The following is a 27,256-nucleotide window of genomic DNA, read 5'->3' as shown; positions in this document are numbered from 1 at the left end:
AACAAGCAAAGATTCTTTCTGAAGTTTCTTGGGCTTCTTGAGACTCAGGCCTGGAACTTGAAAAGTGTTACTTCCTGTACCATTCTGTTGGTCAAAGCCAGTGGCAAGGCCAGCCAGGAAGGAAAATAGACTCAGCCTCTTGAGATGCAGAGTCAGGTGGCATTTTTTGTCAGTTTTCACACTCTCCATAAAACAAACTCATAGTCTGTAATGTATTTGTGAGGCAGAAGGTTAAAAACTGGTAGTTTCAAGTCTATTTAGATATCTCATAAGAAAAACTAAGGCATTAACTGACTTCGTGTTAGGGTATTAACAGCCTTGCTCCCATAATGGGAAAAATCCTGGAGCGAAAACTAAGGGATGAAATGTAAAGATAACTAAGACTGAAAAGCTAATTTGGGAAGCTGGCTAGCAATTGACTCACAGCAGGACCTAGCTTGTAAATCCTGAAAAGAAAGGATTTTATAAATTATTGGAAAGGCCGTGTTTTCTAATAGCCTGAATTTCAGTGTACTATTGGGTATTTTTTTATTAGGTATTAGTATCACTGCTAACACTACAAGGTTTAAAGAAGGGGCACAAAAAAGACTTTGATGTTACAAACTTCAGAAAATTTTCTTTCTTTTTTTTTTTTTTAAAGTACGGGTAGAAAGCCTTTCCGGAATCAGAGATTTAAAAGTGTGACCACAGAGATCTGGTATGCCCATCGTTTCTTTGTACATGAAAGCAGATTTTTTCCCCCTACTTTTCAGGAACGCAAATGAGAACTAAGATCAGGTACTTTTATTTTTCAAGTGAGAATTCTAAAGTGTGATACATTTCTCTACAGGAGAGTAGCGGATGGAAATTTGTTTGGTTTTCTAGGGCGTGTTGCTATGTGAGAAGAGAGGATGGCAGCTGAGAACATCAAAAGCAGCACGTTGTTTTTGACACCTTTAGACTGAATTGGGAAGGAGAGACTGCCTTAGGATCACTGAGGGTGAAATGGGGAGACTTTTCTAAGGGGTCCACAGGCTTCACCGTAGAACACAATGGTTATGCCCAAATAATGACTTGGAGGTTTCTACAGATACAGTGGGGTGGGAAGGGGGATGCGTTTTTAAAACCTTTGGCAAAGAGCCACTGGAGAAGTCTTCTAGATATAAATTAGACCATGTCATTCCTCAGCACAAAACCTTCTAGTGTCTTCTCACTGAAGTTAAAAATGAAACCTAATCTCTTCACTGTGACCTACAGGCCCTGTGGAGTCGGGACCCAACCTGTTTTGCCAGCGTACCTCATGCCATTCTCAACCCAGTTGACCAGTCTCATCCCTGCCTTCCAGCCTCTGCCCTGACCAGTCTGTCTTGTAACCTGGAACACCATTTTTCCAGAGCAGCTTCTAACTCAAGTCGTAGCCCACATGCCTGCTCTTCAGAGTCCCTGCTGCCCTATCTGTAGCCTTCCTCTTCCCTACTGCAGAACATTCATCCTCTATCCCACTGTTGTTAGTTGACAGTGAGTTGGCTCTGACTCATGATGACTTTGTATAACAGAATGAACCATTGCCTGGCCCTGTACCATCTTCACAATCATTTGTGTACTTGATTCCATTGTTGTGACTATGTATCAATCCACGTCATGGAAGATTTCCCTTGTTTTTGCTTATACTCTACTAAATATAACATCCTTTCCTAGGATTGGTCTATCTTGATGACATGACCAAAGTAAGTGAGCCAAAGTCTTGCCATCCTTGCTTCTAAATAGCATTCTGGTTGTATTTCTTCTAAGACTGGTTTGTTCTTCTTGCAATTCATGATATATTCAGTATTCTTCACCAATACCATGGTTCAATCTATTCCATTACCTTGTTTTATGTTCTTTACCAGTTAACTTTTTTTGCTCGCTAAAATTTTTTTTTACTACTCGTGTTTTTCTGTCTCCTTACACCAGAATACATCAGGGACCTTGTCGTCTTGTACATTTTTATATGTTGCTTGTGCCTTTCACTGTCTGACACATAGGAGATATAGGCAGTTCCCAGGTTACAAATAAAATCTGTTCTTAAGTCTGTCTTTAAGTTGAATTTGTAGGTTAAGTCAGAATGGATACATGTGGTTCTTATTTAGTATCAGTTAGTCAAATATTTTTCTTAGTATATAGCATATATCTTACCTTTCTATGCATATAAAACACTTAAGAAACACTTCCAAACCATGTTTTCATGAGCATCACAAAGTAGCATATACGTTTGTTATTATGAACTACTGGTATTCAACTCACATTTTAATATAATAGCCTTTATGGCAGTCCGTTCTTAAGCATGTAGGAGCTGTCTGTAACTGAACCTGCGTAACCCAGGGACTGCCTGTATTCAAGAATATTCAGGGAATAAAAGAATGAAAGAATTCATTTTTAAAACAAAGACACAGTTGATGCATAAAGTTATTCTCGATTTGTGTAGATGGTTTACAATTATAAAATGGGGACATTGAATGAAAATCTCAAAAACAACAATGTCTTTTTCTCCTCTCTGCATCACATTATGTTGACATCAGTGGTCACGGGTCACAGAGATTTAAAGTGCTTATTACAGTGAGGGTTTGAATCCGAAGGGGATTGGTGTACAAATCAGTGAAAAATCTTATTTTTGTCAATTGTAACGTAAAATCCAAGTGGAAAAAAATCTGAACTACGGAATATCTTGGACATTGGACACGAGAAGATTTGGGTGGCGCAGGGGAACACTATAGAACTTCGTCTGTTTATTTGTCTTATTTAAAAAAAAAAAAGTTGAATTTTATGTTTGGCGCTTTTTTAGTTTATTAGTAGTGTAGTATGTGTATAAACCAAAAACACCCGTTGCTGTCAAATCGATTCCAAACTAGTAGCGACACTGTAGAACAGAGTAGAACTGCCCCATAGGGCTTCCAGGGAGTGACTGGTGGATTCGAACTGCCGACATTTTGGTTAGCAGTTGAACTCTTAACCACTGAGCCACCAGAACTACCTCAACACAGGGCGCCCTGGAGGGTGGTGGTGGTGGCAGTGGCCCCACCCACAATATGTATATAAACGTTATGAATATGTATTTTCATATGTATATTTAAATGTACACTATATTTATGAATGGGATGCATACCCTATTCTAATGTACCGAGTTTGAAAACGATGAAGAGTTTATTCAACGGATATTCTAGACCCTTGTGACAATCACCGTGGGATGAAGCTGATACATTTTCTGAAAGTGGGGCTTTTCAAATATTTTAGAAGATAATATAACATACCATGGAAGCCTATAATAAAAATAAAAAGATGAAGGAAACATAATAAAGGGAAGGGTCAGTCTGTTCAGTTCGTGATGGAGCCATCAGTGGGCAGACCGTGGAAGGCAAAGGACTTCCTAAAAGATGACATTTTAATTTTGGGCTTGATCCCTCACCAAATAATAGTGTAACTAGTTGTTGTTGAATCTGTTCTGACTTACAGGGACCTGATGTGTGTCTGAGTAGAACTGTGCTAAATAAGGTTTTCAGTTTTTCAAAAGTAGATCTCCAGACCCTTCTTCAGAGGAGCCTTTGGGTTGCCTTGAACCTCCAACCTTTTGCTTAGCAGCTGAGTGCCTTAACCTTTTATAGCACCCAGAGGCTCCAATAATAGCCTTTCTTCCTCTGTCCCTCCACACCTCCCTGCAGTTCCAATTCCGTATTGCTCCCACTTTTATTAGTACCTGTCTCCTTTCTACTTTGGAGTATAAAAATCTGTATTTCAGAGACCCATGTGATGCCTAAATCCAGAAGAGGCATTTGGTTGATGTTTTTATTTGGTATTTCCTTTTCTTTTAGTCAGGTGGGCCATTCATTTAAGATTACAGTTGGTATCTAGAAAGTTTGGTGTTGAGAAAGTTACTACATCTAGTTTGCTTGTGGGCTTTTAATGACTTTTAACTCCTTTTTTGATAGCTGTACTCTACATTTTGCTGGAGTATTTTATAGAAGGATAATAAAAATGACAGTATTTTGTGAAGCCTTTTTCCCGAGGTCTCGAACATATTTTTAAAAGAATGACTATGGGAAAATTTTTTTTGTCATTGCTATTCTGACACATGTTGGTATGGGAAATGCATAGTGCTTTTATTGCTGCAGGAAATTTTTGTACTTTATTATCAAATCAGTTTATAATGCCAACAGCTTTTGAAAAATAACCATTGTGCGTGTGTCTTCATTTCTTCTTTCAATATGGCCGTGTTGCCCTCAGCAACATTATAATGAAGTGTGCTTTGGCTGGCATCTTTCCACCTGGGTAACTGTCATTTTTAACTCTGAGAATTCTCCATCTAACGCATTCCTCCTTCCTCCCAATTCATCAATAAGCATCCTTGCTAAAATTTTAATAAAACAAGAAAAAAAAAAACTCCCTAAAAAAAAAGATGGTAATATATAAAATATACACACGCCTTAAGGTGGCGTGGAGCCCTGGTGGCATAGTGGTTGAGTCTGGCTGCTAACCAAAAGGTAGGCAGTTTCAATAATCAGCCACTCCTTGGAAACCATATGGAGCTGTTCTGCTCTGTCCTGTAGGGTCACTGTGAGTTGGAATCGACTCAACAGCAACGGGTTTTAAGGTGGTGTAAACATATGTCTGCATGTTATTAATTCAATTACTAACATGTGAGAATTTAAAAAATCTATTTCTAGTTAATCATTGCTAACTTCCAAGCACACCTGTTAACTTTGATGCTAAATATGCAAGTACGTAATAATAGTGGGTTACTGAGTTAAAGATTGACCTTTGGCGAATTTTTGACTTATGACATAAACTTTCACTCATGAATTATTTATCCTTTCAAGATGGTGACTCTCTTACCCAGTGAGATCCTCTCATCCTTCCTTCCTCCCCCGTCTAAAGTTTCCTTTCCCCTTGATTTGTGCCAATCCTACATTGTCTCTCTGCCCATTGAAGGAGAGACCTTGGTCCATACTGTTCATTTCAGGATGAATCATGACCTCACATCATCTGGAGTCCCTAGGTGGTACAAATGGTTAATACCCTTGGCTGCTAATGGCGAAGTTGGAGGTTCTGATCTACCCAGCCAGCGACACCTCAGAAGAGAAGCCTGGTGATCTACTTCTGAAAGACCAGGCACTGAAAACCCTATAGAGCGCAGTTCTACTCTGGTGCACATGGGGTTCCCATGAGTCAGAGTTGACTCCACGGCAGCTGTTCCCCCCGCCCCCACCTACGCTAGGTGTCTTCATCTTAGTAACTGAGAGGTGATAGAAGCAGATGGCAATACAAGAAAGAACGTTGGCCTGGGGTCTCTGTCTTCCTCTGAGTCTAACCAGATGTGTAACTTGAGGTCATTAGTTCCATTATGTCCTTTCACTTTGTTCATTGCCAGTTATATGAGAGGGTTTCCCAAGATGATGTGTAAGTTTCTTCTGGTTTTTGGCAGCCTGTGGTTTCGTTTGAGGAGAGGGGTAGGTGTGGAAAAGGTACTAACAGTAAAGAAGAGTACAGTGAAACTGAATAAAATCACTTGCAGGGTTAGAGAGGAGGAGAGTGTATTTTGAATATCTGTGATTAATATTTGTCCTTTCTACATTTCTTCAGGTTTGTTTCTATTTGATTTAATAACCGTGTGTTTGGTTTCTACATGTAAACCTAATTCAGGTACTTCGAGGGCAGTTAATAGATTTTCAGGGAGACCCAGGGTTAATTGTGAGGACAAGGTAGAAAATGAAGAGAATAATCTTTAATTCCAAGGTCCCCAGCCATTCACAGTGGTCTGTCATCATTCCATTTTCTATCCCTGTTGTTGGCAGTGATTTGAAAGAACATTCCTTGGAACTGACTATTGCTTTCCTGAGACTGTGCTCCCCTCAGAGAAGAGCTAAGCTCCCATCACAAGAGATGGGAACCAAGTCTATTCACTGACAGGCAACAGCGTGATGTCTGCTCCATTTAACAGATTCATTCTTTTAATTGGTGACAGTATTTATGTTGCCTAAGCCTGTGAACTGAACTCCCCATGAGACAAGCCAACTTTGTTTCTAGCTTAGGACAAAAAGGGAAATTTGAGTATCATCCGTAGTGTTTTGACTTCCGTGCCCAGAAACTTATGTCTGCTTTGAGCTTATGTACTAAAATTGCACTGGGAACACCTAAAATTGTTGGGTTTGGAAAGCAACATACTGGAAACAGGCCTAGAAAATTCTGTCTTTTTTTTTTTTTTAATTTTGAGTTTCTCTTCAATATTGATTAGCCGTTTTATGACCGTGCTCCCCAACCTTGGCACTGTTGATGTTTTAGGCTGGAACATTATTTGTTATGGGGTCTGTCCCGGGTATTGTAGGATGTTTAGTGGTATCCCTGGCCTCTACCCATTAGATGCTATTAGAATCCCTCTCTTCAGTTGCGACAACCAAAAATGCCTGCAGACATTGCAAGTGTCCCCTGGGAGGAGAGTAAAATCACTCAGTTGAGGAACACTAGTTAAAAAAAAATGTTTTGGATTTTTTCAGTCATGCTAAGGACAGAGCTATAGATTTACCACCTGTAACTGGACAAAATAGGAGTCTGTTGTGCCCTAGTAATGAAGTATTTTAAAAACAGCCAAAAAGTTCTTTGTTTTGTTTTTCAAATAATCTTAAGGATGGATAAATAGACAAATAAATAAATAAATGGATGAATGAATGCTAGGCTAAAAGGAGTGGGTATATTCTCCACAAAGTGAATTTAAAGAGATTGTTTTTATATTAAATAAGTAAAATAGGACGTGTAGCGCCAAACTTCTTTTCCGCTATGTAGTGATGGACATAAATAAATCAATGACACAGAATAAAAGTAAAAGCTTTTAACCCAAAATATATTCTTAAAAGTTAAATGTGTTTTCAATCGAAAATGTTTTGCGTGTGTTGAAAAAGAAGCATGCTTTTGATTTATCAGATAAGGAAAAAGAAAATCAGTTACACTTAGTTGAAAATGATGGTTTCTCATTCATTTAGAAATTCCTGAGGAGTAAAATAATAGAATCAGTGTTCTGTCATTTTGGTGGGAAGTGGCTGGGTTTTATGTCTATACTTTGTGAGAAAGATCAGTTCTTAACTTTGTAATGTCTTCTTAGAAGAATGGAAGACATAGCAGAGCTCCAGTGTTGTGGTTAGGTGCCATCAAGTTGGTTCTGATTCATAGCGACCCTATGCGCAAAGCAGAACGAAACACTGCCCAGTCCTGCACCATCCTTATAGACGTTGTTATGCTTGAGCTCATTGTTGCACCCACCTCGTCAAGGGTCTTCTTCTTTTCCACTGACCCCATACTCTGCCAAGCATGATGTCCTTCTCCAGGGACTGATCGCTCCTGACAACATGTCCAAAGTATGTAAGATGCAGTCTCGCCATCCTTGTTTCTAAGGAGCATTCTGGGTGTACTTTTTCCAAGACAGATTTGTTCGTTCTTTTGGCATTCCATGGTATATTCAATATTCTACACCAACACCACAATTCAAAGGCATCAGTTCTTCTTTGGTCTTCCTTATTCATTGTCCACCTTTCACATGCATGTGATGCGATTGGAAATACCATGGCTTGGGTCAGGCACACCTTAGTCTTCAAGGTGACATCTTTGCTTTTCAACACTTTAAAGAGGTCCTTTGCTGCAGATTTACTCAATGCAATGCGTCGTTTGATTTCTTGAGTGCTGCTTCCATGGCTGTTGATTGTGGATCCAAGTAAAATGAAATCCTTGACAACTTCAGTTTTTTCTCCATTTAATCATGAGGTGGTTCATTGGTCCAGTTGTGAGGATTTTTGTTTTCTTTATGTTAAGGTGCAATCCATACTGAAGGCTGTGGTCTTTCATCTTCATTAGTAAGTGCTTCAAGTCCTTTTCATTTTCAGCAAGCAAGGTTGTGTCATCTGCATAACACAGGTTGTTATTGAGTCTTCCTCCAATCCTGATGCCCTGTTCGTCTTGATATAGTCCAGCTTCTCGGATTATTTGCTCACCATACAGATTGAATAGATATAGTGAAAAGATACAACCCTGACACACACCTTTTCCTACTTTAAACCAGTCAGTATACCCTTGTTCTGTCCCAACAACTGCCTCTTGGATCCATGTAAAGATTCCTCATGAGCACAATTAAGTATTCTGGAATTCCCATTCTTCGCAGTGTTATCCATAGTTTGTTACAATCCACACAGTCGAATGCCTTTGCATAGTCAATAAAACACAGGTAAACATCTTTTTCATTATTCTCTGCTTTCAGCCAGGATCCATCTGACATTAGCAATGATATCCCTGGTTCCACATCCTCTTCTGAAACCAGCCTCAATTTCCGGCAGTTCCCTGTTGATATACTGCTGCAGCCGTTTCTGAATGATCTGCAGCAAATTTTTTTCTTGTGTGTGATATTAATGATATTGTTCTATAATTTCCACATTGGGTTGGATCACCTTTCTTGGGAATAGGCATAAATATGGATCTTTTCCAGTCAATTGGCCGGGAAGCTGTCTTCTATATTTCTTGGCATAGATAAATGAGCACCTCCAGCGCTGCATCGGTTTGTTGAAACATCTTAACTGATATTCCATCAGTTCCTGGAGCCTTGAGAGCTCCAGTAGCATGTTGGATAGACTTGTAAGTTTTTTGTTGCTTGGTTCTACTAGCATAATATAAAACTAGGTAGAATTTATCACATATAATAATCACTTAAAAGAAATTAGATTTTTTTTCAAACTGTCCTTCTTAATCAACTCAGAATTATCATTCTCTTTGTAAGGAAAAAAATAGGCAGACAGGGAGATGAGGGTTCCCTCACCCCACCATCTATTCATTTATCACGATATACTTCATTTTTATCTCCGAAAGTAGAATGAAGTGATCCATTTCTGAATGCCAAATACATTTATATGCACCTCAAATATAGTTATTTGAATTTCTATAGATACAGCGATGCTATCGATAATTTGTAAATTGAATCATGAAGTTCAGACAAATAGCGCTTGGCTTTTCTCTATATGTACTAGAACTAAACATATAAAGAGTCAAACCCTGGTGGTGTAGTGGTTAAGAGCTACGGCTGCTAACCAAAAGTTTGGCAGTTCAAATCCACCAGGCGCTCCTTGGAAACTCTACGGGGAGTTCTACTCTGTCCTGTAGTGTCGCTATGAGTCAGAATCGACTTGACGGCAGTGGGTTTGTTTTTTTTTTTTTTTTGGTTTTTAAGGTGTCCATATAGAGAAGTATTGTTTTACTCTTTAGACATTCTCATAGTTCAGTTGATTTCTGTGAAGAATTACCGTGTGCTTCTTTACACTCATTTAGTATCTTTCTATTAAGTCATAACCGAAGCCAAAGGTGAGATGATTGAATTACTTTTTATTATAAGTAATAGCCCATAAGCTCTATCTTGGCTTTTTTTTCCTACCAATTTATTGTCATGAAAGCATGTTTAGTACAAAATAGGGAAAAATGTAGAGCTCTTGATATTATGTGATATTATGTGAAAGAATATAATTTTTTATCGAGTTTCTCTTATGAATATAATTCCTGAAATAGTCTAAGCAAGTATTTTGTCTAGGTGTGAGTCTGATGTGCAGTTACGTTCCCTGTTTAATAATCGTCTTCTATTGCTCCTCTTTTTCGCAGTAGTGTTTTCCGTAGTTGGCACAGAGGCTTTTAGCACTGTATGATTTAAGAATGTGTTTTATATCCTTCATTAATATGGATTAATTGAACATGGCCACTTCATAGAAACAAATTATACAAATTATTTCTACAAATTATTTAACATGGCTGTTTAGAAGCATGCTTGTCTTTCATGGCTACAGGATGTTTCACGTCTTTGTGGCCTGAAGTTCCCATTTCTGCTATATCCCAAAGAGGGTTTTTCAGTAGTGAGAAATGCAGTTCTTCTGACTGTAATATGAAAGCCCATATTTAACACACTTTTTCTTTTAATAACAATATTTCTCTTTGGACATTTTCCAGTTAGACACTTAACTACTTATTGATCTTCACTTTACAATCTATGAAGTAGTTTTTTTTTTTTAATAAAATGAACCATTTTTTTTTTGGCAGGATAAGGGGCAGGGATGGGGAAGCGAGTGATCCAAAGGCTAAATGGGTTTTCTCATCTAACACAGTGAATTTTTAGAGTTTAATTGTGAGGAAGCCAAGGACTAAATGCTTTAGTCTACAACTCAGAAAACCGAACTCGCCTGTAACTGCATGCTATCCAGGGCTATTAAAACGTGTAGCTATAGTCAGAACTGCTCAGTATGGTAGCCACTAGCCACATGTGGCTATTTAAATTTAAGTTAATTAAAGTTAAATAAAGTAGAAATTTATTTCCTCAGTTGCACTAGCTATATTTACAGTGACCAATTATTGAGTAGCCCAAATAAAGAACATTTCTATCATTGCAGAAAGTTTGATTGGACAGTGTTGAGGGGTTCCTGTCCTATACCAGGATGAAATATTTAAGGGACTGTCTTTTCTCTTAATGTGAAATGTTGAAGCGAAGAGATGCTGTCAATAGTAATTTGAAAAGTGAATCACGCTATACAAAGTTCAGACTAATAGCTATTGGCTTTTCTGTTCATTGTTGTGGTGGTCAGCTGCCATCAAGTCAATTCTGACTCATGGCGAATCCACGTGTGTGAGAGTAGAGCTGTTTCATAGGGTTTTCAAGGTCATGAGCTTCTGGAAGCAGAACCCCAGGCCTGTCTTTTGAGATGCCTGTTGGTGGGTTTGAACCACCGACCTTTTGGTTAGTAGTGGAGCCACACAGGGACTCCTTTCTATGTGTTATAACTGAACACTTTAAGAGTCCTTTAAGGTATGCATATTGATTATTGAAATGTTAAAATATCTCTGTATTTCTCTTCCCATGTGCTATAACTCCATACTGAGGGAACAGTGAATTCATAGGGCACCTTCAGAGGCCTCTGCCAGGCTCACAGAGGTGCCAGGCCCCTCACTCCTTCTAGCTTCAGCTGAGTCAGCCTTGTTTTTATCTGATTTACAAAGTGGAGCTTCCTGGCAACACATCTTTGATGCAAATGGCTCATTCTCTAAGTAACTGGAAGCCCGTTCTAGTAGATTTATAGAGACATGGCTGGCTTGGGAGATTGGGAGAAAGAATTCACAGAATTTTGTGACTTGTCCCTCCCTACTCCATCCCTCCTATTTAATAGATAGCTCAGTGAATTTATGCTCAAGTTAAATGTCATTATGACGTTTTTGCTGCTAAAATGTCTAGAATTGAGAATAAGGGTTTGTTGTAAGACAAAAAAGAAGCAAGATGTTTAGAGATAAACTTAATGATACCTAGTCTTTTTTACCAGAGACATCAGCAGTGCTTCGTTTTTTTAAGTTCCTATGGATATATATATATATATATATATATATATATCTAAATGCTTAATTCTGTCTGTTCTTCTCCCTGTTTTCAGAATAATAATATGGTTTCCTAGATTCCTTCTAGGGTGACCAATACATTTTTTTAAAGATGATTTTTAAAATTATGAGTTCATATATTTTAACATGATATGTTTCAATTTGTTGCAGTTATTATTCTTTGTTGCTGCTCAGATTTTTCCCACATTTGGCTGATGGGAGTCCCTTTTCTTTGGCTTTTTTTTTTTTTTTCTTCCTTTTTTTGGGGAGGTATAACTGAGTAGTCCCTGATAGCTTCCTTGCTTCCTGGTATGACAAAATCGTTCCAGATTCATTTTGTACATTGCCTATACCAAACTTACAGCCAGCCATTTCTCTGTGGAGTTCTTAGGATGTTTTTAAAACAAGAGAAGCCACATTTTGCCTTTTTTCCCATCTTATGTTAACATAGTTTACAGAAACACGTATCAGTAATACAGAAGGCTGAAAAAAGATCCTTCCACATCCATATTAGTTTGAGTATGTGTATGGCTGTTACAACAAATGGTTCTACTCTCCAGTTGAAGAGAAAGAGAGTTGGATATGTGTCAGCTTGTGTGATTTACTTAAAGCAGTGATTTGTTAAAGCTTTTAGGCAAGGACACCCTTTATTGTTCTGCTTTAGATTATATTCCATGCAAGACGTGACCCTACAAACTGATAGCTTTCCTAAGTATACAAGTACATAAATTTAAAATTAAACATTTGGCCACCTGGAAATCAAAAAAGTTCCACTAGATCTTTGTGCTGTGAGAAATAAGAAACCAGAGGTTTTATTTTTATTTATTTACATTTTAAACTCGTAGAGGTGGCTTAGTTTTATCTGTGTGTCATTGTTGATGAAAGACACAAAGGGTAAAAATAGATAAAAATTAAAGAATTGGTTTTTGCTGAGGCTATTGGACACATGCAGGGGAATCTGTGATGTGAGCTGAAACATGGTACTTTTCATATCTATGTACCCCTTTTTCATGCCCTGTTCTTTGCAGAATGCTTGGCAGCCCTTCTTATAAGCTAATGGAAATGACCTGTAATAGTCATTCATCCCCATAGTATTTTCACTTTAAATATTTCCTTAAAAATCTATTGCCCATTTTTGTTCTAAAATTTAAATCCCACCTGCCTAATATGCAAGGCAGCATTTCCCAGTTGCCCATGGTTCATGTCATAAACAAGATATGGAGTGGGAAATGGCTGGAATGGACATGTAGGATGGATTTTTATCTTCCCATCTCTGATCTCCTCCTGTATCTTGGCCAAGACGTAGCCCATATAAATATAAATACATACGTCTGTATGTGCGTGCGTCGTTAGAGTGCTAGAGCTCATGGCTGTTGAAGACCAGAGAGGGCATTTGTAGGCTCATTTGGAAGAATTTGGTTTTCTTATGCCACTTCAGTGGAGTAGGAGGGAAAGCCAAACCACCTCTTCGCTGAGCGAGCATTTAATATGTCTCCGTCTTTGTGATCCCGCGGAGTCATTATGTAGCAGTTGGCTCGGATATGCTTCCACAGACACAAATTGAGTCCGACAGACTGATGTCTCCTGGACTTTGCTGTCATTTGAAACGCTGGCAGGAGAATGGTAGCCTCACAAGGAAGAGGAGTGGAGGGCTGAGCTGATTCCTTTAGCACTTCTCCTGTGAAGATCTGAGATTTTTACCATTTGATAGCGGTGGACTGCGGCTTGATTAGTTGTTTGCCAGATGAGATCGGTAACAATAGCTGATGTGGAGCAGCTGGTTAGCTTTTGGTTTTAAGTAGATGAGTTTCAGTGTACGATTGGCTTCTTTGTGTCACCTACAAATCTGTCCAAAAAAAAAAAAAAGCTCTCTCTTGGAAAGGTAATTAGAATGATTTTCCCCCTTCCTTTTAGCTTTATCTTTCCTGCATGCAAACCACTCATGCATAATGACAAAGATAATATCTTTTTTATTTTTATTCTCATGTTCAGGCTCAGTTTCAGAGAAGACGCACTATGGTATCTGCATTGCAATTCTTTTTAAAGTACAAGTTATTTCAGTGGAGTAGGTTATTTCTGGGTATCTCTAGTATTTCCTGTCAAGAATTTAGTCTGTATAGTTCAAGTACAACAATATATAAAAAAATGAAAGGTGTACGGTTTCATTTAGCAAGCTCATTTTGATAGCCATTCTTAACGATAAAGGGAGCAGTAGCATTCGATATGCTCTATTTTATCAAGTCCACTCTGTATAAGATGCTGTTCTAGATTTATTGAAGTTTCTATTGGAACAGTTATTTGTCACCTGAAGAGTCATACTTCAAATTATTGCTTCAAGCTAGTCAATCATGGCTTCCCTTCTTTTCCCTTCCCAGTGGGACCCCATCACTTTTTTATGGCCTGTATTACTTCTCACCTGGAGCTTTTGCTATGGACTATAATAGCATTCTCTAGATCATCCCACATTCAGTTGCCAGTTACTCTTCCCAAAGCCTGGTGCCATGTCGTTTCTTTGCTCCAAAATATTAAATGGCTCCTTTTGTGGTTTGGTGAATGAAAACCATTTGACTAGACTGACATCTGAGGCTCTCCATGATCTATTTTTTTTTTCTTTTTAGCTTGAACCATTTTCTTTGCCTCATCTTCTTCTAGTTTCCTAATGGATCAATCACTCCAACCCAGTGGTTCTCGAAGTGTGGTCCCTGGACCAATAACATTAGCATCACTCAAGAACTTGTTAGAACTGCAAGCTCTTGGGTCCATCCCAGACCTACCATGCCATACGAGTTACCATCAAGTGAACTCTGACTCATCGAGACCCTGTGTGTGTCAGAGCAGAACTGTGCTCCGTAGGGTTTTCAATGGCTGATTTTTTTTGGATCACCAGTAGATCACCAGTCCTTTCTCCAGAGGTACCTCTGGGTGGACTTAAATTGACAATCTTTTGGTTAGCAGCCAAGCGTGGTAATTGTATGCACCTTCTGACAATTTCACCCTAGACCTACTAAACCACAAACTTTGAAGGTGGTGACCGGTTGTGTTTTAACAAGCCTTCCAGGTGATTGGGATGCATGCCGACATTTGGGAAGCCCTGCTCCAGCCAAACCAGGCAACTGACATTTTCCAAAATGCCTTTCCCACTACCATATTTTTGCATAAAATGCCTGAAATGACTTGCCCTCATCTTGTTAGTATTTTGCCTGTATTTCCAAAGCCCAGTTTGAGATGCCATTTTTTCCCATGATGCTATTACTGATTCTAAATTTTGTGGTATCATTTGGTTTTCATTACTGGCACTTATCACTTATCAATTATTATATATCAGTCATGCAACGTACCCGTCTTTTTTTCCCTCCTTAAAGTCATCAAAGATGGAATCTAACATCTTTGTACCTGAAGACACCTGGTGCTGAGACAGTCTCTGATGTCTTGCACACAGTAGTTTCTTTAAAAATAGTTTATGGCATATTGATTTTACGTAGAAAGTTGAGAAAACCAAGCCTTTGCTGAGGAGGCGTGTAAAAACCCTGTTAAAGTGAAGAGGCTCATGCAAACTATCGTTTTGACTTACTGACGCTAAACTAGACTTGAATGTTGATGTGTCTTCATGGGAGATGCCAAATGTGCTATTTCAAAAATTCTAGCCTCTACCTATTAGCTGGAGAAGTTGAATTAGCCCTGTCATTTCACCTGGTGCCAAGAAAGCAGCTTCCATTATTCTGTCAATGAAAGACTTTTATAAGACTTTTATCCTGCACCATGGAACTTCTCTTAAATCTTTCTTAGAGTGCTGATATGCCTTCTCTCACTGATGTATCCACGTATTGTTTAATCAGCAACGACAGTTGCTTCACAGCCTACATGGCCCAAAAGGTGGCACAAACAGAGAGTGAAATGCCAGCTGGTTGGCTATAGGATGGCCTGAGAAGGGAACCAGAGACAACAGGGCTCCTACATTTTAAAAACCAAGGCATCCTGGCTACAGTGTATTGGGTATTTACAGTAGCTTGTGTCCCTCATGGTCGTGGTGATGGAACTGGGGGAGAGAATGAAGAATCTAAGCATCTTTGTGTTTTCTTCCCCTTCCTTTCTCTGCCTCTCCCCTTGCAGGCTCTGAAAGTGTTCCAGCTGAAATTTCAGACAGACAGACTCCCTGCGGTCTTGGAGGCAGTGACTTCAAGCTGCCCAAGCATGCTGCTACCACACTGCAGGATGGCACACGTAGCCAGGCCGCTGCTGCTGCTCCTCGCTTTCCTCCTCCGCGCCGATGCTGAGAGTGAGCCATTCTCCCTTCTCTGGGGGGCCGTAACCGTCATGAATGGTTTGGTTTGCAGTTGGCACTGGGCTCAGGGCCTCTGAATACATTTCCTTTGGAAGTAAATTCCTGAGACACTGTGGGATCCTCCTTGGCTACAAGCCAGCCTTTGAAAGAGATTATTGACGTGACTTCCTTCTCATTTCCTCTCCTACTTAATGCCCCTTTTCTTGTTCATCTAACTGCTCCTACTGTTTTTTTTTTTTTTCTTTTTCCCCAGCAACTTTCCCAAACTGGTGGCCAAGATATTATGAGAGCAATGGTATAACTCAAACTGAAGGTTAACCCATTGGTGGTGCCTATAAGTACACTTTGTTCAGACCCATTTGAAATGTCTTAGTTTTGTGGATATTTCTATGTTTAGAAAAATGCACAATGTCACATTGAGCCCAATTAAACTTCCAAGCCCCTTGTAGCTGTCACAGCAGCTGTTCTAATGTACTGTTTCCGACAGCTGTCGTCGAGTACAGTCTTCAAACAAATCAAGCAGAACTGACAGCTTTGCGGCTGGATGAAGGGTGGGTTAAGTGTGAGGAGAATTCTGTGGAGGAGAGCTACCAAAGTTTGGATTATTGGACTCGATTTATGAAACTGAGATTTTGGTCAGTTAGCTTACCAATTAATGAGAAGATAATATTTCCTTTGCAGTTAGGACATCATTAGGTCTACCATGTTTACATATGTTTATTTTCCCATCTGTCCCTTGACCTTTGGGCAAGTGATGGCATGGAAAAAAGCATGTTTGGGGCTTGAACTCACTGACATGTCTGGTTTCTTGGTGGTGGTTTAGTTCATTTGAGAGTTGGCTGTTGTCTTTGGAAGTCCCCTGGTATTATTAAAGTGTGTAACATCTGTAGTCATTAACTTTTCCCTCCACTTTCTCCATGAGATTAAATTTGATTCACGCCAAGGATGTTTGGAAGATAAGGATCCTGTGTCATTTTGGCCCCTACCTGTTAATTGCATTTTGACAAGAATTCCCTCAGTGACAGCCCACCTCCTTATTTAAAGAGACTCTATTTTCTACAGAAAACTTTTCGAGTAGTGAAAGGAATACATTAATAATAGTGTATATATGCTGCATGCATGTTTTAAGCACAACATTCTTTGGTTAATAATATATCTCGTCTCCAAATTAGCACTTAGAATTGTTGGTTTAAGGTGAAGCCAAGGAATTTCTAGTGTAATGCCAGCAAATAATTAACTGGGAAAAGACCCAAATGTAAGATGCTCTTGTTATTTGAAAGCAGTTTATGTCGAAACCTATTTTAAAATAAAAATCTAAATTTAGTTCATTAAAAAAAAAATCAGGCAGATGGCTTTATTTTTTCTGTTTTGGCTACAGTGTAAAATAAGTTATTCGCTAAGTGTTCATTTTTGACAAAATTTTTTTAAGACCTTGGGAACCCACTTAAATATCAGAAGGCATCCAGAGATTTTGTTAAAGTTAGTAGGTAATAATTATCGTATATCCATGAATTTTTTCTTCCAGATAGGTAAACTGTTATTCTACTGAGCAGCTACACTTTCACTTAATTCTCTGGTGGGAAGTGGCAAACACATGTGAGGATTTTAGGAATGAGTACTTCAGAAAGAATGTTTCATAGATCACCATCATTATCTCCTTTTTTCTTCTGTTCCTCCTCCTCTCCTCCTTCTCACTCTCTTTTGTCACACTTCTTATGTGGTACAGTCCTACAGAAAAAATCACCACGGCCTTTGGTGGCAATTTTTAGTTAAGGTATTTACCATGTTCTGTGTTCTTGTGATACCAGCTTTCAAGCTCAAGGTGCCATCTGAAAAAGAATCTATTCCCTCTGACTCGCTTACTCTTCTCATTGCAGCTACCAAGAGGGACAGCTTCTTCTTCATGAAATGAATTTTCTTTAGTTTGGCCCTTGTCTACTCAGCCTTGGTTTAGTATATTTTTTCTTACATGATTCTCATGTGGCATTGTTGGAACAGCAGGTGTATCCTGAGAGTTCCTGGTGAAAGAGGAAAAATTAGCCATATTTAGGTACATTTTAAAAGGAAGAACATCGATTAGTAATCTACCAGAGGATATTTGTGGTGCATGAAAGTACATGTTAGAGCTGGATATAAAATTTTAGTCACTAAGGAAAGTTTAAAGAACAATTGACAAATGGGTTCTAGATGGTCAACCTATTAAATGGTGCCATTGCCTTCACAGAAAAAAATCGAGATATAAGTAGTACTAAAGGAAAATTTAACTTCTTCACTAGCACATAACCATAGCATTTCTCAGGTTTCCATTACCTGAACCACTTCTATGTTTCCATAGCCTTTATTAACACAGCTAGCCATATTCCTTTCTCCTTTACCTAAGTGTGTTTTGTTTTCATCCCAGGGCTTAAGAGTTCTATTTCAAAATTTTGTAGAAGTTCATCAAAGCCATTTGAGTATTTGTGATGGAACGGGGAGATAATGTGGTTTTTTATTTTATTTTATTTTTTCCCTTCTGACAAAGAGGACTACGTGGGGATGGGGGGAGGGGTATATGGATAGAACTATTCTGACTTCCCATGCTAATTTAATGTGTTCAGCTACCTTTTGAAATGATTAAGTCCAAAGAGCTGAAGAGCTAGGATTATAATCTGCTGTGTGGAATACCATAGCAAAGTGTCAGGTGTGATGTTGAATTAAGAATGAGCACTCTTCTGACAGGGATCACAATAGAGATCCCGGACAGAGCTGGAGAAAAATGTAGAACAAAATTCTAACTCACAAAAAAAGACCAGACTTACTGGCCTGACAGAGACTGGAGAAACCCCAAGAGTATGGCCCCCATACACCCTTTTAGCTCAGTAATGAAGTCAATCCTGAGGTTCACCCTTCATCCAAAGATTAGACAGGCCCATAAAACAAACCGAAAGTAAAGGGGCACACCAGCCCAGGGGCAAGGACTAGAAGGCAGGAGAGGACAGGAAAGCTGGTAATAGGGAACTCAAGGTTGAGAAGTGAGAGGGTTGACATGTCGTGGGGTTGTTAACCAATGTCATAAAACAGTATGTGTACTAAATGGTTTAATGAGAAACTAGTTTGTTCGGTAAACTTTCATCTAAAATACAATTAAAAAAAAAGAAAGGAACTCTTCTGGGCCTTGGCTCAAACCCAGGTTGAAAATTGTGGTAATATCCCTTTAGCAGGAAATTACAGCCTTTGCCATTGCCAATTGAAAATGCCCTACAGTTCCCCGCTATTATCTTAAATGGCTAGATGTGTGTATGGCTCTCATTTCTGTTCATTCCTCTGTCTTGAATGCTCAAAATGATTTTGCTTGTTGTTTCTTGAATGCATGTACACATATGGAGCTGTGGCCTCCAGGAAGAGCCAAGTATGGCTCCTGTTTGACGGCTGGGAGTAACTTCTTACGCAGGACCAGTCCGTTTTCTGGTTTAGGTTGCTTCTGGGTCTGAGGGAGGCCAGTTCACCAGTAATACGCATGTAAAGTAAAGATGAATTTAGCTTATGATATTAGTGCAGTCTCGGGTTGAAACTTTTCCTTTTGGATGAGTTCTCATAATAGCTTCTGGTAGTTTTATTTTACATGTAGCTTTTTATAGTTTGCTATTTACCTGTCTTTTTAAAAAACAAACAAGAAAAACTAGATGCAGACCAAGAATATGCTATTAACACCTTCTTCCGTCAGACCAGTTTTACTCTAATGAAATTGCTTACAGCTTACTGTTCCATTCCAGACCTGAGCTTACCCTTTGGCCACTATGATTTTTCCTGAGTGCTTACCGATATCTATTAGAAACACAGCTCTTGATAGTTTAATTCTTCGCATGGTTTAGTTCATCTACTTTCTCTTGCTTTTTGCCATTTTTCTGTCTCAGTTGATGAACTCTCCCTCATTATCCTTTCTTACTCTTAAGGAACCTTGGCTGTAGTCACTACATACTTGGTATATTTCTGTCCAATCTAAAAAATATTATTATTATTATAACTATATCCAGTGGCTCTTCTTTATTTCCTTGGCATTAAAGAAAGAATAGACTGGAATCTATGCTATATGATAACTATTTTTGCCTCATTTCCTGATGGACAGCATAGGTTAGTGGTTTAGAATATGAGCTCAGAAGCCAAAATCTGGTTTTGAATTCTGGGTGCCATTTTGTAACCTGAGCAAGTCACATCACTCTCAGCTTGCCTATCTTTAAAATGTAGATGCTGCTGCTGCTTATGATAGTGTTAGTACCTACTCTTGGGTTTTTGTAAAGATTAAATGACAACGTAGAACATATAGATCAGCAGATAGCACATGGTGGGTGTATGATAAGTATTAGATGTTATTTTGTTGTCATTCAGAAAACATTTCTTTTGAGCGATTGTCTTTGTTTCTGAGCTAAAATTCTTTTATTTGACCCACAGAGGAACAAAATTTGTGTGGTTGGTAAGCCGCGTTTTCTCTTAGCATCTTGAGTCCCTACCTCGCTTCTCACCAAAGCCCTACGCATAGCAGAAAATTACAAGCCCTTGCCTGTGGGAATTAGACTTCCCCTGAATATCAACAGTGGAAATATGAAGCATATCTGTGTTAGTCCAGCTGGGGGAACTTCTCCTAGAATGACCAATTTAAAATAAATTTGGCTCGTGTCAGTCGGGTAATGGAAGGTGTCCCATCTTTCTGTACTATTGGTTTTATAATGCATGTTCTAGACCTGCTGAGAGGAGGAAGCTTTAGATATTTACTCTAAGCAAATACAGTAATACATCTGGCCAGTGACCAGAAAGCTGGAGATGGAAGGGAGTTTGGTGAGGAAGAGAATGAGAGGCTGTTGATATGCCTAGGTATTATCAGAATAATAGAAATGATTAAAAAAAAGTATATATATATAAAGGAAGAGGAAAAAGATGGTTTTGAAGGGTAGGACAAATGGTTCTACTTGTATTTTGTAGAAATCACTGCTGAGAAGGAGCCTAGGTCAAATTACAAGACCTTCGAAATTGAAGTTAGAAATGGAAAGAATGCTTTTCTTAAGTCATTAAAATATATACCTTCCAGCAGACAGAGCCAGTTCATACTGGGGGCATTTTTATCTCATTAAAATGTCTTTCCATTTTTATTTTACCTTGAGTGTGCCCCCCCGCCGCCACCACCGCCACTGCAAGCCATTTAACCATCCTTTTTGAAATCGCTTGAGAGGAGGACTATGTTCTAAAATTAAACTGAGGTGATGGTACTAACTGGAGTAAATATATTAAATACCGTTGAATAGTAGGAAACTGGTGGCATAGAGGTTAAGTGCTACAGCTGCTAACCAAAAGGTCAGCAGTTCAGATCCACCAGGCGTTCTTGGAAACCCTGTGGGACAGTTCTGCTGTGTCCTGTAGGATCGCTGTGAGTCGGAATTGACTTGATGGCAGTGGGTTTTTTTGGTTTGGTTGAATGGTACAGTTTAAATGGGTAAACTGAACTGTATAGAATATGAATTATTGTCTAAATAAAGGCTCAGAAAAATAAATAAATTTCTGCTTAGCCCAGGTCTTTTGTTAGAGTCCTTTTGGTATATACAACCTGTAAGGAAAGTGTGTTGGTTTCTTTGGCCAGTTAGAAAAAGTTGTACTCGTTTAGAAAAAAGCAGAGAAAAAGCTGGCTAGTTTACCATGTTTATTAATTCCTTCCTTGTTTTCCTTTTCTCAGAATTTATCGAGGTGTGGCACAGTAAAAGCCTTGTTTCTTCCTGCTCTTTCCTCCCTTCACTTGAAAGTCACTAAATTAGCAACATCCAGCTGTCTGCAGCAGGGAAAATATTCCAGGTATTTTACTGATCTTTTAGCCCCATTGTGGAGTTTCTGTGGCTTTCTGAATTAATTGCTCCCAGCAGAGCTGTACCTATCTAGTAAGGTTGAGAATATGTCACAGAATCAATAAATGTGTACACTTCAAAGCATCTTATTGAGTGTACTGGGACTTCCTAGTTTTTTTTTTTAATCCAACGTATAACATATTTGTTATCTCTGATCTCTATTTGTGATGAGACCCTAAGCTCAAAGGACGGAACAGTATCTAAAATATTTGTGAACTAGTTGGTAGTATCGTTAGTAGCCTGGTGATGTTTGATCCCACTGTTTTATGGTTTCCTCATTTCTTTTCCGCCTAGTTCTTAGTTTCTTTAAACTCCCTCACTCAGTTATTGTTTACCTGAAATGTTTCAAATAAGAATGCTTTGTTTGGGAACCCCTGACTCCATCTACCCATGTTGTGCTTTTAATTCAGGAAATCCCAAGAAAGTATCCATCTTGAAATGAAAAATCGAAAAGTGTGGTGATCGGGTAGAAAGCCACTTTAGAACCCACTCATTATCTTACCTATCGTATTGTATTTTCCCTTTTCTTCAGTTTGCTTTAACATCATTTATTCATTCCCCAAACTACTGTGTGCATGCGTGCGCGTGTGTGTTTGTGCTTGTGTGTGTACGTGCACGCACACATGTGAAGTACGTGTGTGTGTATTCACTATGTGGAAAACATACAAAATGGCGGGATAAAAATATTTTTTAAAGGTGCAGTTCCATATCAGTTTGTAATCTGTTATCAAGTTTTGTAGCTCATTTTTCAGGAATTTCTCAAGTAATAGTCTCAGACTATCTCCGCGCAGAGAGTAGTGCTTGAGAAAGAATATGGGGTCTAGAGCTGGAGTGCCTGGATCGAAATCACACCTCTGCTGCACAGTTACCCCGACCATGGGCAAGTTACAGATCTCCGTGTGCTTCTTCCAGTCTGTAAAATGAAGATTGAAGTAGCACATGCCTTATGTGGTTATCACGAAGATTAAATTAAGATATGCTTGTAAATCCTTTTCAATAATAGGATTACGTAGTCACCGAACGTTAGTTCCTATTATGTTTTTTTCTCGTTAGCTTGCATCATTTCCAAATTAGAAGCATCTTTGTTTTGATCTCTGTTGATATTTATTTTCCCATTAACTTCACAGTTTGAGCAGTGTCTTTGAAAAATGTAAATATATATCCTACATATATTTATGATTCCAAAGGACATTGACTGACTGGCTCATTCATGTATTTAATAAATGCTTAGAAGTCCCTGGGTGGTGTGAAAGGTTAAAGCACTTGGCTGCTAACTGAAGGGTAGGAGGTTCCAGTCCGCCCAGAGAGAGGCTTCTCAGAAAAAAAGCCTGATCATCTACTTCTGAAAAAAGTCAGCCATTGAAAACCCTGTGGAGCACAGTTCTACCCTGACACACTTGGGGCCTCCATGAGTCAGTCGAGTCAATGGCACCTAGTTTTTAATAAATGCTCATTGGACATGTATTCTGTGCCACGCATTGAATTAATTACTGGGGATACATGATGAGAAAAAGAGATGTGATCTTGTCCCTAAAGGGCTTGAAGTCCAGTGGGCTAGACAAATATTTAACATTAACCTCAAAAATTTACATTTTTAGCCTGATAAATATTAAAAGGGAAGAAAACAGGGAGCTAAGAGTGTTATCTCTTCAAATATCAAAACCAAACCCATTGCTGTCGAGTCGATTCTGACTCATAGAGACCCTCTAGGATGGAGTGGAAATGCCCCATAGAGTTTCCAAGGAGCGCCGGGTGGATTTGAACTGCTGACCTTTTTGTTAGCAGCCATAGCTCTTAACCACTGTGCCACCAGGGTAAAAAGCTTTCCTGAGGGAGTGGATTTCTTTTTTTGTTTTTATTTTTTGAAATAATATTTAACTCATAAGAAGTTGTAGAAATTGTGCAGGGAATTCCCGTGTAGCCCTTACCCAACTTTTCTCAATGATAATCTATTGCATAAGCCCAACACATTATCAAAACCAGGAAATCAACACTGGTACAATACTATGAATTAAACTGCAGGCCTTATTTGTGTTTTACCAGTTTTTGCATGCATTCCTTTTTAAGCTGGATCATTCTATTAAGTTTTATCACATGTGCAGATGTAAGGGAATGGTTTTTCAGCTACTACCTGATGGATGAAAAGAAGTTAACTAAACTCTCCCTGAGAGAGAAGAGCTTCCAGGGCCAAAGGAAGAGCAAACTCATTTATCCCAACAAATGGATAATCTAGCATATTCTGGGGACTGAAAGTATTGATGTGGCTGCTTCCAGACAGCCAGGAGAAAGGCTTAGGGAGGTAGGTGGATACCAGCTGATGCAAGACTTCCTTGATCTTGTTCAAGATTTCAGATTGTATTCCAAGAACAGTATAAGCAAATTATTGACTAGTTTTTAAGCTGGGAGAGTGATAGGAAGAGAGTTACATTTTAAAAAGCTCAGTCTGGCTACAGGGTGGAAAAATCCTTTGGAGCCAGGCCAGCCACAGTGGCTATGAGATGTGTTAAGAGGCCAGTTGGAACAGTTATGGGGAAGCTGTAATACAGGGGAAGTCCTTGAGTGGGGCAAAGGAAAGGCTGAAAGTTCAAATTCATCTAGAGGTGCTTCAGAAGAAAAACCTGGCTCTCTATTTGTGAAAAGTCAGGCATTGAGAACTCGATGGAGCACAGTTCTACTCTGCCATGCATGGGGTCAACGTGAATCAGAATTGACTCAAGGGCAACTAGTTCAGCTGGTGGTACAAGAGGACGGTGCAGTTAGAAGGCTAGACTGTGTTCACACTTAAAAAGTTTTAATGGCCTTTTGTGAAAATCCATTTTATAAAACTTGACCACCAACAGATTATTACAATTTGGAGTAAAAGAGAGAATTAAGCTAAGAAGGGACTTAATACATATTCGGTTTCTTAAAAGTAATCTTTTACTTCTAACATTGTGTTATCTCTTTTTCCCCAAAATACGTTACTACCTTTTCTTATAAATTCACCTTTTGATTGTCAAGTCCAAGTGGTTTTATTTAAAGTCATTTTATTGTTATGTTAGCATCTTTTAAAAATGTGGAACTACTAGCCAGTTTAAAATTGTGCTTATAGTTCAATACCTTACTAAAGAAGATATTTCAGTTTAGTTTTATTCTGACAGAAGTTTTAAATTCACTTTACAATTTATGTGTTTTGCAAAAATCACAACATATTAAATTTGACATTAAAAACTACTAAGTACGTGTATCTTTACCTTAAAAAAAAAAATACATTGAGCTAAAGTTACAGAAAGTATAACAAATTTATTAAACCAAATATATTCAGTTGTTTTTCTTAGTTTTTCTCTGGATTTTTTTTTTTTTTTTTTTGCTTTTCTTGTTAAATGAAGGTTTAAAATGCTTATAAATGAGAAGAAAAATATAAATGCTTATAAAGGAGTGAGGGAGAAAAATAAATAGCTTCTTTTCACTTATCACTAAAAAGGCTGTTGTATGTTTAAGTTCTACCACTCGTCTGTCAGTTTGTCATACTGTGGTGGCTTGCACATTTCTGTGATGCTGGAAGCTCTGCCACCGGTATCTCAAATGCCAGCAGGGTCACCCAGACTAAGACAGACTGGGAAGAAGGCGCTGGCAATCTACTTCTGAAAAGCATTTGTGGCAAGAGGTGACAGGCTCAATATCATCAGTCAGAACAAGGCGGGGGGCCAACTGCGGAACAGACCATCAGTTGCTCATATACAAGTTTAAATTGAAACAAGAAAATTAAAAACAGTCCACAAGAGCCAAAATATGACCTTGAGTATATCCTACCTGAATTTAGAGACCATTACAAGAATAGATTTGATACACTGAACACTAATGACCAAAGACCAGATGTATTGTGGAATGACATCAAGGACATCATATATGAAGAAAGCAAAAGGTCATTAAAAGGACAGGAACGGCCGAAAGAGATCTACATAAGTGGAAAAACATACAATGCTCATTGATAAGACCGAACGTTGTGTGAAAGTGTCAATTCTACCAAAAGCAGATCTACAGATACAATGCAGTTCCTAGCCAAATACCAAAAAAAAAAAAAACGCCTTCTTTAATAAGATGGAAAAACTAATCACCAACTTAATCTGGAAAGGATAGAGGCCCCAGATAAGTAAAGCGTTATTGAAGAAGAACAAAGTAGGAGGCCTGGTGTTATCTGATCTCAAAACTTAGTGTATAGCCACAGTAGTTAAAACAGCCTGGTACTGGTACAACAGACACATAGAACAATGAAACAGAATCGAGAACCCAGATGTAAATCCATGCACCTGTGGTCAGCTGATCTTAGACAAAGGCCCAAAGTCCTTGAAATGGGGAAAAGATAGCCTTTTTAACAAATGCTGCTGGCCAAATTGGATGTCCATCTGTAAAAAAATGAAACAGGACCTATACTTGATACCATACACACATACTTTGGACATGTTAGCAGGAGGGCCCAGTGGCTGGAGAAGAATATCATGCTTGTAAAGTGAAGGGTCAGCGAAAAAGAGGCAGACCCTCAAGGAGATGGACTGACACAGTGGCTGCAACAACGGGCTTAAGCATTGCAATGATTGTGAGGATTGCGCAGGACCAGACAGTGTTTTCTTCTGTTGTCCATAGGGTTGCTATGACTTGGAACCGACTTGATAGCACCTAACAATAATGTAGGGTCATTGATGTATTCTTGGGCTATCTATTTGATTTGTGAAACTTGAATTGGGTATTACTGTCCTCTGCTGGAAATATCTATATATCTATATATATGTATATAGATAGATTTTTTTTTTCCCCCACAAATAGTGCATTGAATGTTTGGTCCAGTCCTGTGATCAAGTTAAACATTCATTAACTAAATGGCTAACTCAGATTTCCTTTGTACCTGACAATATATACGTTGAGCACTAAAGCTTTTGTTTAACAGAAGCACAAATGTCTGCTTTTAGCTTGTTATCTCTGGCTGTTTTTTTTTTTTTTTTTTAAGCATGTAATAGGTTTACACTGGCAATAGGTAATTAAGTCTATACTTCCCTTAGGTCAGTAGCTGTTGCTGGAGAGAACTTAGGAGGGTGCATACGCAAAACAGGGCTGTAATTGCAGAGAGATGACCAACATAGAATTTCAGGGAAGAAATGGACTTTAACAGGTCTTTCCTCTATGCTTTCATGTAGCCAAGATCTTAGCAATAGGATTCCCTCTATGAATGAAAACTTTTAAATAAAACCTTTCCTGGTAAACTTCTTCCAGCTGGGGGGAAAAAAAATCTTAATTGTTTATGTGATTTAATATATTTGGATTTAGTTTTTAGCCCAATGGAAATGTTGCGTAATAAGTAAAATGAAGATGATTAAACTGTAACTCAAATGTGTACTCTCTAAATTAGTGCATGGTTTTAGCAACCAGATTTGGCATAAATTCTGGTTCTTGTATTTACCTGGAACAGTGTTTTCAATTTTTGTGATCCTTTGGGGATGTTCATAGCTCTCACAGGCTCCTGTGAGCTTTCAATCAGATGCCACATGCAGAGTGGTATGAGTGGGTAAGGTGTGGTCGGTATTCAGGGAAGGTTACTTTTCCTCCCAGTGTGCGTATAGTAATACCTGACCTATCCTGAAATCGGCTGTCCAACCTTTTCATAAATTGAGATTATTTTCAGATTTAAACGAAATACACCTCAGAGCAACAACAAACAAAATAGAACAGGCGAAGAAAGCAACCGTAT

General features: G+C 38.6%; 1 protein-coding gene across 5 annotated transcripts in view; it reads left to right on the top strand.

The window, feature by feature from the left end:
• PTPRD (protein tyrosine phosphatase receptor type D) overlaps positions 1-27,256 on the top strand; it is a 591,083-nt gene that overhangs the window by 109,304 nt on the left and 454,523 nt on the right. For all 5 annotated transcript variants that reach the window (XM_049896355.1, XM_049896354.1, XM_049896353.1 and 2 more), the window contains exon 2: positions 15,496-15,661. In XM_049896355.1, the coding sequence (XP_049752312.1) occupies positions 15,496-15,661 (166 nt within the window). The remainder of the gene's footprint in view (positions 1-15,495; positions 15,662-27,256) is intronic.

This window comes from Elephas maximus, chromosome 9, assembly GCF_024166365.1.
Source record: "Elephas maximus indicus isolate mEleMax1 chromosome 9, mEleMax1 primary haplotype, whole genome shotgun sequence".
NCBI classification, from domain to species: Eukaryota; Metazoa; Chordata; class Mammalia; order Proboscidea; family Elephantidae; genus Elephas; species Elephas maximus.
Note: the sequence above shows the minus strand (reverse complement) of the source record. Positions and strands in the feature narration are given on the sequence as shown.